A 12,181-nucleotide genomic window follows, 5' to 3' on the forward strand; every position below is an offset into this window, starting at 1 on the left:
TGCCTAGGCATTAACAGACAATATGTTGTAAAAATAAAATATTTTGTTTATACATTTATCACTATGACTAGGAAAATACCTTAATATCTACTACTGGTTAGTAATTTTGTTTAACAAATATTTAAATTAGCTTAGAAATTTAAAATGACACTTCACAGTATACAGAAAAATCGGTCGACAGTATATTATGCTATGTGCTAGTACGTGTGCACAAATATTATAAAAAATAAGTTGTCCATTATCACAATTTATATTTTATACATACTACATAGATGTATCCTTTGGTCGCCATCTTTTGAGTAATATTATATTTAAATTAATTTCATGGAAACAATTTTAAAATATTTTCTTTTGAATAGCATATTATGAATGGAGTAACTAGATAATAACTTCATAAATTAATATCTTAAATCATAATATGATTTATAAATAATTGACCTTACCAGCAGGTGTACAGTTTCTTTTATGTCCTGGTACAGTTACACCAGTTTCTAAAGGTACTGAGAGATATGAATAGTTCGGAAATAATGATGAGTTCAATGGTTTTCTTTTAGTTGATAAGCTTTTTTTGAGTTCTTTTAATATTGTACATCGCTTACCTAAATAATATAAATAAAATCGTTAATATTGAATATTATTACTAGAATACAAACAAATATATATTTTACATGTCACACCTAGTAGGTGATATTTTTATTTGTAAATAAAATATTATTACAAGCTACCTTACTACACAAATATTAGTTGTGTTGATATTTAAAAAAATGTTGAACTTTTTTTTAAAACCACATTTATTGGTATAATACTTATATTGACTTTATGGCAATATTTTATTTATTAGTAATTATTTCATGTCCTAAAATGTTTCCATATAATATGGGATTTTAAGTATGTGGAAAAGAATATTAAAAGTATGATTTCATTACATATACATAAAAGATTATCAGTAGTAATTTCAGTTATGTATCAATAAAATATAAATTCAAAATAACTGAATAAGTTTCAGAAGATTTATAGTTTATAAAGTTTAAAGCTTGAAATGTACCTATTTTGTAATATTAAGAGTATTGGATACCAATGTAAAAATGTAATAATGGTGACCAAAAATCGAGACAACAGTGTGGAGCTAAAGGTGGTGAAATTGTATTCCTGAAAACTGTTTTAAGATTATTGTTTATACTTTATTCTACTAGTAATCGATCAGGGCATTTTTACTTTCAGTTATTAAAGATTTAAGATATTAAAAGAACTTTTGTTTTAAACATTTATAATATTTTAGATTTTAGTACAGTAAAAAAAATTAATCAAGTAAATAAGATCTTCGACCACTTTTGACATTGTGTGTGTGAACGGTAAGCAATTTATGCTTGTTTGTATGTATTTTGTTCCATCCTATCAATCGACCTAATAATGTGATAATTTTTCAGAAAACAGATCTGAATTTTTTATGTCTAATTGAGATCGGTCACTCCACATTTTAAGATTTCTGATTTAAATTCCGAATAATTAACATTTCTGAAATTGAGAAAAGTGGCCGATCTTAAGTAGACATAATTACAAATTCAAATCAGTCTTAAAAAGTATTATCACATTACTAGGTCGATCAGTATGATGGAATAAAGATTAGTATGTTTTGGCTAAAATAACTGTCTGCCCCCGATCCCTTAATGGATTACTATATTTTATTATATAAATAACAATAAATAATAAAAGTTAAAAGTGTCTTTCAAAACTAGATATATTTAATGTATATATTTTATTTTCAATCAAATGTAGAGAATAGGGACATGAACATCTGCTGAGGATTCAATGCAAAAATAACTGCAAGCACGCTGTTGTATTAATAAATAATTAAATACAATTTTTTTTTATCCAAACAATATTAAAAATATAAAATAATGATTAATGATCTTAACTTGAATTTTTTCCTGCAATTGTAATTTCCAAAACGTTTAAAACCTTCAATAAACGTGAAATATTTAACAATTAAATTAAATAAGTATAAATACATATCACATACTTCTATATTCTATGATATTTTCAATTTCTTTAGGTAATTTTTCAATTAAAAACATTAATATTTTTCTCATATCTACAATATTTCCATATAAAATTGTTTGATATCCTATGTCAGACTTGAAACCGACTTTCTAAAAAAATAAATAATATAAAAATATTTAACATAATTAGCAGATTATAAGTAGAGTATTTATATACATTATAATGTAAATTTTTGTTATTATTTGAAAAACCAATAACATTAATTTTTGATTGATTAACATTTTTTAACATTTTAGAAACATCAAAACAGATACAAAATAGTAATAAAAACAATTAGTTTAAAATGACTGAAAATAAATACAACTTGTATCATTTAATATTGGCTAACATCCATTATACAATTACGGGTTGATTCACCAAAAATGCTCACTAGCATTGTTTCATTTAATAATTAATTAATTTAAATTATGATTTTTAGAATTTTTAGTATTCCTAAAAACCATATATTGAAATACATAGATTATTTACCCAATTTTATGGAGTGTTCTGTTCAACATATTTTTCTAAATAACACTATATTCACGCTTTTTCTGTTAATCATATTATGACTTTTTTGAAAATGTTGATGTACCTAAATCAATATTTGAACGAATAGTTATTGAGGTATTAAACTTTGTATATTAAGGTAATACTTTGTATACAAAGGTCATTGAGTTAGGAAGATATAACAAAATGATAAATTGAAATTTGTTTAGTTTGGTCAATCAACATTTTATAATTTGTACATTTTGCCTGAGTATAAGTAATAAATACCTACTACATGTATTTTATATTTTTGTAAAACTATTTTTAAGGTATATATTTTTAGTATATATATTTTAATAACTCAGAAATATCCCATTCAAATTTTGATTTAGATGATCAATAATTCAACATTTTCAAAAAAATCATTTTCAGTATATTTCCAAAAATCAGAATTAGAGAAAATTTGAAAAAATGGGGGTTAGCGTTCTTGGTAAATCACCCCATATACTAGTATTTTTCAACATGATACACTTATATTAGATTTATTAGCCAACAAAACTCCATAGCTTATAAACAATTTAAAGTTAAAGGGATTCACTTATTGGTAAGTAATATAAATATTAAAAAAATTGTACTCTTACCTTACAAGCATCTGCTACAGTGATACCATATTGGTATCTAGCAGACATAGATCGAGGAATTGTAAAAGATAAGTTTATTGTTGGCTGAATTTTTTGTAAACACATTATTATAGCTTTTATTAAATTTTCATGAGCTATATTTGTAAAAGCAGTTTCATTTTCTGAGAATTCACTAAAAAAAAAAAAATTAATATTTCAAAATATTATATATTATAGTATATATTATTATATACACTGTAATCTCTGCAACCTCTAATAAGCCACATTATTTCAGCTTATACTAATATTACCAAAAAGTAAACATTTTTAATACTAGGTAATGAACACAATATAATAAACTTATCTACTTTTTCTTAATTCTTTGAGGTTCTAAAACCTTGTGAAAATAACATTAATTCCTTCTATTTATGGATCAATCAATCAGTAAAGTGTTATGGGAGAAGGTTACACTGAGAAAAACAGTTAAAAATTAAGATTTAGTGATATTAAAAAAAAAAAAAATAATAATGTTACTTCACAAAGAATATTATTAAATAATGTACCTAATATAACTTGGGATTGCACTTTTTATTCATAGCAAAAATTATAATTATACCAAAATAAATTTTTATTTTAGTTTTAATGTTGCTACAAAGATGCTTTCAATAATCCGTAATGGATATCAAATTTAGATTTAGATATCAAAAATAAAAATGGTTGAATGCCACATTCTTAACACATTCTGTTTTTCAAAATCAGATTTTATATTATACAGGATAATATGTCCACTTACTAACTTTTTAAAGAGTAGGTAGGTACTTACAATCAAAAGCTGTTGGAAAACCATTTTGAGATGTAACCGTTACCCAGTAAATACTAATAAGTATCTACCTCGGTACCCGCTAAAAATTGTATACTTAAAAAAATGTCCCTACCATATAAAATGTAATGTATGATATATATCTACATTTTACCAATAATAAATATATAATTAATTTTAACTTATCTAAAATTTAAATTAAGTAAAAAAAACTCACCAGCCAATTTCTTTTAGAGTACAAAATATTATTGCATCGATTTCTTCCTATTTTATATACTTATATTATACGAAAGTCACGAAAAAATAATAAAAAGTAAGAACCGAATTTTACGAGATTTTTAGACAAAAACATCGATTGCGTAACACATAATTTGATTAGAACTGCAATACTGAATATACCTTTTTATTCAAAATTTTTTAATCGGTGTTTTATAATTGTATGTCGTTTAACTATAGATTAATTTAAATGATTACCAAACAGGGAAACATAATAAATTAGTATGATTCTTATTTCTGATAATTTAATTATTATTAACTAATAGTTACATAATGTTTTAACTTTTAAGATACAATTTTACCGATAATTTTATGAAAATATGAACTGGTAAATGATTAACAACCAATCATAATCATTGTCGTTGTAGAGAGCGACTGATTAGTGATTACCATGTATTATCATTATATTATTATCAATAACAATTTTAAAAAAATGATCTCGTGGTGTTTTTGAGGCTTATCATTTTCACAATCAGTAATCAAATGTTTGGAGAATTTAGACCTACACAATAAATTGTTATTCGTACTTATGTCGTGTTATGACGTGCCTCTAAAGCATTGATTAATATTACAATATTTATAATTTATAACACCTTTTACCTAGGTACCCATAATCGTTGTAATTCTGAAAACATTGTGTTTTGCATTTTTAGTTGTATAATATTCACACAATTTGTAACCATTAATATTAAAAATCGGCAATACTTTTACGTCTGACAGTGAATTTTTACATTTTTATTTTAATGCAGTATTTTTTATTATGATTTACTTAAAAAGTTATAGCTATTTCCAGTTCTTATTCTACAATACATTTAGCTGTCATAGAGTAAATTTTATTTTGGAATAAATTACAAGACAGAAAACCAACACATCAAGAAGCCTAGCCAATATGGAACAGAAAAACTCAGATAATAGTGATGATAATGATGGGGAGTTAACAACAAACCAGATAAAACTTAAGGCTCAAGTTAGTTTTATTTAACTATTTTATATATAAAAATAATTTTTATGTATATTATGATCACGATACCATGTATTTGGATATTCTATAATGAATACTCCTTATTTTAACCAGTGGTTAATAAAGTCCACAGTTTAGGATAATCGCTATCTTAAAACCCAAACTTGTTCGTTAAATGTCAAGGTTTATTAAAATAAAATCCACTTTTTTATGAAATCCAAATACTTGTATATAAGTGTAATTACTTTAAGCAAAATTTACTCTTTGAATTTTTAGTAGTTTTCTTCTGAATTAGCTTTAATTTAAACTAATTGAATTTGACATCTACAATATCTAATCACAAAAATATAGTTTTTGTATTGGGAAGACAGATTAACACTGGGAGCGCTGTCGACGCCTATCGTACTGATGGTTGGGCGGGTTCCCCCCTACGTGGAGTCGGGAATTGTGAGTATTTTCCCGACATTTCACATACATTTTGCTTTAAGTGAAGTGTATTTGAATGTATTTGATAATATTAGTAGAAATTATACTTACCAATGTATACAGTTAGCTATAAAAGCGTATAAAGTTTCGATAACAAAATTAATTTCTTATAAAAAGTAAAATAACCAACATAAAACTATATCTATACATCTCGAATCGGAAGGTATAAATTGTTTCCACCAGAGCGCGTTTTGTTAATCTGCTTCTCCAATTGCACATAATATTGACCAATATTTTCCAATAATTTATATTAAAGGTTGGAATAACCTAAAATATCACACTGAATAATATACAAATGATTCCATAAATTTGAATAACAATATTATGCCCTTCAAGAAGTCATAATATTACCAAAATTCACTCAATGTTAAGATTATGTAGACATTGTTACTCATTGTTAGTGCTTTAGGGTTTATAATGTATATTACTAGTTGTATATTGTTTTATAGAATATTTTTAAGGTTTAATAATTAGGTAATTGTAATTTGTAAGTTTAATGGTGTTCTTTTTAAAAATTTCCCAGAAATAATATATATTTAATAAAATATAGAATATTTTGCGATAGGTACAGTTATTGTATTCCTAATTGTATTAATAATAGTTAAAAATTACTAAAAGTAAAAAATGAATGGTGACGTATAAATTGAATTATAGGTAATACAAAAAATGTTTTATAAGAGTCAATTATTTAACTACTTATTCTATTATAAATTTCAATTAAATGATAATATGCTTAAGGGCGTTGAAGCCGGTGCGTTTTTAGAAACAAAAACATTTCTCACAGGAAAAGCTCACGCCCTGTAAAATAGTCGGATTGATTAGTTTATTTTTTAGAAGAGAACATTTGCAGGTCTGATTAAAGCCCGATTTTCAAAATTATAATTATTGAAGCTAAAATATGCATTTGAATTATCCACAGTATTTATTCTTTTTCAAACAAATTTTCTACCACTATTAAAGGTCAAATTAAAATGCAGCTGTTTTAATACAACCAGAAAATATACTCTTCTTTTCAATAAAAAAAAAATTAACAAAATCAGACTAATTCAACAGGGCTATGAGGGCTATACAGGGTGTGAGTTATAATTAGAGTTGGGCCGATACCTCTTTTTACCGATATCCGGTATTCTGATATATGCAACCGATAAAAAACCGATACCCGATATATTTGTAAACCAACATTTACAGCATAAACAATGAACCGATATTAAAATATCACTGATACTATCAACCGAAATAATATTATCATTTTACATTTAACCATTACAATTTATAATCAATGCTATTATGCTGATAGATCTGGTTTTTTTTTTTTGGTATCGGTTCAAATATCATTTTTAAAAAAAAAACAGATACCGATAAACCCGATACCACCAATATCGGCTTTAGTATCGGTTTTAGTATCGCCCCATCCTTAGTTATAATACACCGTATCAACCCCTCTTCCCCCTAAATAGGTATTTAGCTGTAGATTAGTAGAAAAGTATTATAATTAAAATATTACTAAAATATAAAATAGAATTTAAAAATTTTATAGAATTTCGAAAAATTGGAAAAACTAGCATTGACGCCCTTAAAAACAAAATATTCTTGTTATTTCTAAATATTTTTTTCAGTATTTTTAATATTTAAAAGAATTCTATAGGGTTTTACTGTGTTTACTTAATTAATATTTCATAAAATAAAATGTTAAAAGTAATTAGGTGCCTATGCCAACACACAACATTTTTAATTTTTATATCATTTTACTTTTCTTTTCTAAAAATGTGGATTTAGTATTTACTCTCTTGTAATTTTTGTTGATTCATGTTCCCCTTTAGTTTCTCAGTTTCCATTTCTTGACAGTCACTTAATAATTTTTTTCTCTTTCATTTTAGACTTCTACAGATTCTTCCACATTATTTGAAATATAAATAACACATTTTTAGACAATATTAAATAATTTTATAAATGATTTTGTATTACTTATATTGTTATTTAATCACTAAATGTCATAGTTTATATTTTATTAAACTTGGCGGGTGGTGGCAAGACAATAAAAAAAAGTAAATATTAGTGGTATTCTTGTCTTATGTCCTATGTCTATACAACATAATATTATAGAGTCTTACAAATATTTTTATATTTAATTAAATTATGAATAGGTAAATACATGAATATAGAAATAATAATATATAAAAATATAATATTATTATTTTTTGAAACATCATTCAATAATAGTATAGGTAATACACAAACATGTAAATCGCACACTGTTATCTGATTATCTAATTTATTTAAGTACATAAATTTACACAACAATTTTATAGTTTTCTTACAATATTATGCATCATTAACATTACGTATATATACAATATTATAATAATTTTAAAATAATATTTATTATGTATTACAATTTTTATTACAATATGATTTGACGTATCATAGAAAAGAATCAAATGGGTTGTTTATATTATTTCTCAGACACTTATTTGTAAAATGTATTTTTAGTAATCTATTACTGTTATAATTTAATTAGCAAAGCTTGGATTCTATAGAATTTGCTAATTATTATAGATTATAGATAAAAAATAGCAGACTATGCTAAACATAATTTGTTTTATATCTAAAGGTTAAAAACTATAGTATTTTATGTTACATATTTTTGTATATTTCAAGCAATTTTCGATTTTTAGTGCTATAATTTCAGTTTGGTGTTAATTTTGATAATTTGTGTGTAAAATAAGATTAATTTTTTGTTATTTTATAAATTGTCGTTTAATAAGGAAAATTACATAGAAAAATAAGTGAACATATCACAAATCCATTTTTCAAATAATTTTTAATTGCTTTGAAGATCAATTTAATTCAAGATTATTCATTTATTTATTTACTATGTGTAACAATTTACATGTAAAATTAATTATACCTTATAAATTAAAAGTTATAAATAATTATTAATAGTAGAAATATACAATTTTTGTTACTATTTTCTGTAAATTTAAGGCATAGTATCTATCGAGGTATCTATGCATGCTTCGAGATTTATTAGGTTATATTTTGTTCTATCTTGTAAATTCCAAAGCGCAACCCCTAATTATTAATTACTGCGAAAATGGGTTTATCTTGTTAATATATCATGAAAGATTTGATGGTTATCTTTTGTGGTTTTTAGTTAGATTTTAAAAATTAGGATTTTATCATTTACAAATTGAATTTCAGTATTTCACAAAATATATAATGCTAAATTAAACATTAAGCTTAATAGGGGTACATAATAAGTTTATTTAAATTATAAATTTATAACATGTTGTATTGTTGTAAAAGTACATATAACCATTGCGTTTATAAATAAAAAATACAAGTAAAATAAGTATTTGTACAAAGATATTATTATCAACAAATATATTTAAATGTTCATATTATGCTCTGTGGACAATAGCCATATTGTGTTTAGCAAGTGATATAGCAAGGATTCTGGGATGGGGGGCTAGCCAAAAAAATAACAGCAACCATTTTATTATCTGATAAACACAAATAAAAATAAGAATACAAATGATTACATAAATATTGTCAATGTCAAACTAATTAAAAAGAACACGTTTATGACAATTTTTCAACAGTTTTATACTGATTATTTTTAAAAATAAGTATGTCTAGAGCAGTGAAAGTGTTAAAATCATGTTTATAACCAACATTTTAAAATTTTGCATTTTTATTTATGATTATGATTTAATCTAGGTACTTAAATTAATAGATTATTGTTTTAATTTTAGGAAATTGCTAAACGAATTGAAAAATACCATGGGAGATACACATCTTCTAGTCGGTGTAACACACCTCTGCCACTCACTTCGGCAGAAAGTATAGAGTCTATACAAAGTAATAGTGTTATTTCTGATACGAGTGAAAAAATTTTGTTATTCCGACAATTTTTAGAGAATGACAGGTATGATTGATAATTATTTATATTTATTTTAATTTAACTATGGATTTAATTTATTTGAGGTGAAAAAATTTGTAATTTTACCCAATAAATTATTCAAAATATTAAAACTAATTTAGGCTAATTTCATCTATTTATACAAGGAACTTATTCATACTATTCTAAACTATGTCGGTGTTGACTTATAAGTTAATAACAATAATTAATGTTATAATAGTATAATACTATAATAACTACATATTATATAATATATTATGTGGTGGTTTTGGAAAAAATTAGTTCAACATGCATTGTACACTCAATATGTTTTATACATTAAAGCGACTTCCTTGGTTTTTATTTTTAAATGTATTATACTATAATACATTTATTAACTTTTATTACAGAAAGTTAGTCGAGAATAGTAAAATTGATGAGCAAAAATATAGTAATGATGATCAAGTCAATGATAGTAATTTGTTAGATGTGCAACAACATGAAAAAGGAAAACCTAATGCAACATATTATGTAAGTTTTCTTACGTGTTAAATATTTTAGTAGTCTAATATTAGTTTTATATTTAATTAATTTGAATTTGAAGTTTTATCTTATAATGTTTAGGTTAGGGGTGTTCTGGTAAAAACCCAAATAGTCATTTGAACCAGTAATTAATTTAACTTTTTTGGTTTTTTACTATTTTCCTTACATTTTTATCAGGGCCTTGCACCCAAATTAACCCAAACCCCTAACACCCCTGAACATCCTTAAAAAATCAAATACTCGAAACACATATAACCTGAATGATTCTGTTTTTAAAACGCCCATATTAACCAAAACCCTAATAAATCATTTGGGTTAACCCGAAACCCAAATAATTTTGTTTTTTACAAACTCTTAATGTGATATATAATTTTGTATGTATTTCTTGTGGTGAGTTTGATTCTGTAGTTAGTTGTTTAATAATAAATTAAAGGGAACAATCTTACAATCAATCACCGGTAAATTCAATAATTATTTTTTTGAAAATAAAATCCAATAAAATCTTCTTATACCTAATATATAATATCATTTATTACTTTATTAGTATATAAAACTAATCCAAATATAGCCAATAGCTATTTTAATTATACATAACATAACAAGCCACACAATAGATTTATAACTTAAACCTAATAAATAACCAGTTGAATATAATTTATTTCAATATGTTTCTTTCTTCTGTTATCGTATTAAACTTTAATAGAGAATTTCTTATATTATAGGAAGATATTATATCAGCGCAATTTCATGAGCAGAATATACAATCTTTAAAAAGTCAAATTGTTGAATTAAATGAAAAACTTGAAAATTATCGTGTAAGTGTTCTTATATAATATATAATATACGTAAATTAAAAATTATAAAATATTAACTAACATTTTATAATTTTAGTTAATTTCCTACTTATTTGTATTTTTGTTTTTAAAAATAGAATAATATTACTGAAAAAGATATGTTATTACAATTAAAAATTGAGAAAATTGAGTCATTAAACAAAGCTATTGCGCAAAACAAAAAATCACATTTAGAAACAGTGGAAGCTTTAAAAAAAAGAAATATTGAAGTCATAAATGAAGAACGTTTAAGATGTACTCAAAAGATTAATCATATTGCAGAAGAATCAGAAGAATTAAAAAATAAGTTAGTACAAAAAATGAATTAACTTTACAATTAATAAGTTCATTATTCATATACCAATATTATTTACTTTTTATTTAGCTTAGAGGATGTCCAAAGACTCTGTGATAAATTAAAAAAAAAAAATATTAAAATTGTTAATGAAAACACTGAACTAAGAAAAAAAGAAATGAATTTAACATCAGAAATTGAAGAATTAAGTATAAGCTATGAGAAAGAAGTGAGTAAATAATTGTTGTTTGGTGAATAACTAATGGGTATTAATTTAATTTAATTAAGTAGGCTAGCTCTTCAATTTCAGTTAGTCTGATCACAATAATATTATTGAATGTGCTGGAAAAAACTACATAATTGCTTTTATATTTATACTAATTTTTATTTTTATTTATTTTCTTTGATTAGTGTTTATTTATGTGTAAACAAAGATTTTCACTATTTTTACATTCTTATTTATTATAACTAATTTTACTTTATCTAATTTAAATGTTATGGTATACTTATGAAAAATATTCAAGTATGTTAGTATTGTAAATAGTTATGTTTCATTAAAATGTAACTATATATTAATTTTAGTTTAAGACCAAAGTTCAAATTTTTATTTTTAGGAGCTCTTATAATATTTTGTAATAACCAGAAATAAAATATTTGGCTTGTGTGATATTAAAATTATTGAACAGATTAACTGGGAAATATAATGTTTTTATATTTATTGATTATTAATAACTTTTATTAAGGGGATTCGATACCGTGATTTTCTGTTTTTGTCTAAAACACGCGCGACATAGTATTTTAGACATTGTTTTTTTGCCAAACATACCAATTGATCTAATGAAGCGATAAGAATTCTAATAACAGATTTGAATTTGTCATCAAGTCTACTTGAAATCGACTTTCCCACATTTTAGATTTTT

General features: G+C 23.8%; 2 protein-coding genes across 3 annotated transcripts in view; one reads left to right on the forward strand and one right to left on the reverse strand.

Annotated features, from left to right (window-relative positions):
* Positions 1-4,614, reverse strand: part of LOC100572931 (coiled-coil domain-containing protein 22) — a 15,346-nt gene extending 10,732 nt beyond the window's left edge. Inside the window, exons 1-4 of one of the 2 annotated variants that reach the window (XM_003240001.4) lie at positions 4,184-4,614; positions 3,168-3,339; positions 2,021-2,150; positions 444-599 (exon numbers count right to left, since the gene is read on the reverse strand). In XM_003240001.4, the coding sequence (XP_003240049.1) occupies positions 444-599; positions 2,021-2,150; positions 3,168-3,272 (391 nt within the window). In that variant the 5' untranslated portion in view covers positions 3,273-3,339; positions 4,184-4,614. Of the gene's footprint in view, positions 1-443; positions 600-2,020; positions 2,151-3,167; positions 3,340-3,969; positions 4,095-4,183 lie in introns of those variants that run through there. The other variant, XM_016803443.2, reaches the window with a different exon arrangement.
* A 97-nt stretch (positions 4,615-4,711) lies between these two features.
* LOC100164644 (protein PFC0760c) overlaps positions 4,712-12,181 on the forward strand; it is a 12,150-nt gene continuing 4,680 nt past the window's right edge. The window contains exons 1-6 of the mRNA XM_008180630.3: positions 4,712-5,209; positions 9,445-9,617; positions 10,001-10,121; positions 10,856-10,948; positions 11,065-11,273; positions 11,352-11,490. Of these exons, the coding sequence (XP_008178852.1) occupies positions 5,132-5,209; positions 9,445-9,617; positions 10,001-10,121; positions 10,856-10,948; positions 11,065-11,273; positions 11,352-11,490 (813 nt within the window). The 5' untranslated portion in view covers positions 4,712-5,131. The remainder of the gene's footprint in view (positions 5,210-9,444; positions 9,618-10,000; positions 10,122-10,855; positions 10,949-11,064; positions 11,274-11,351; positions 11,491-12,181) is intronic.

The sequence above is a fragment of the Acyrthosiphon pisum genome, chromosome X, assembly GCF_005508785.2.
Source record: "Acyrthosiphon pisum isolate AL4f chromosome X, pea_aphid_22Mar2018_4r6ur, whole genome shotgun sequence".
Taxonomy (NCBI): Eukaryota; Metazoa; Arthropoda; class Insecta; order Hemiptera; family Aphididae; genus Acyrthosiphon; species Acyrthosiphon pisum.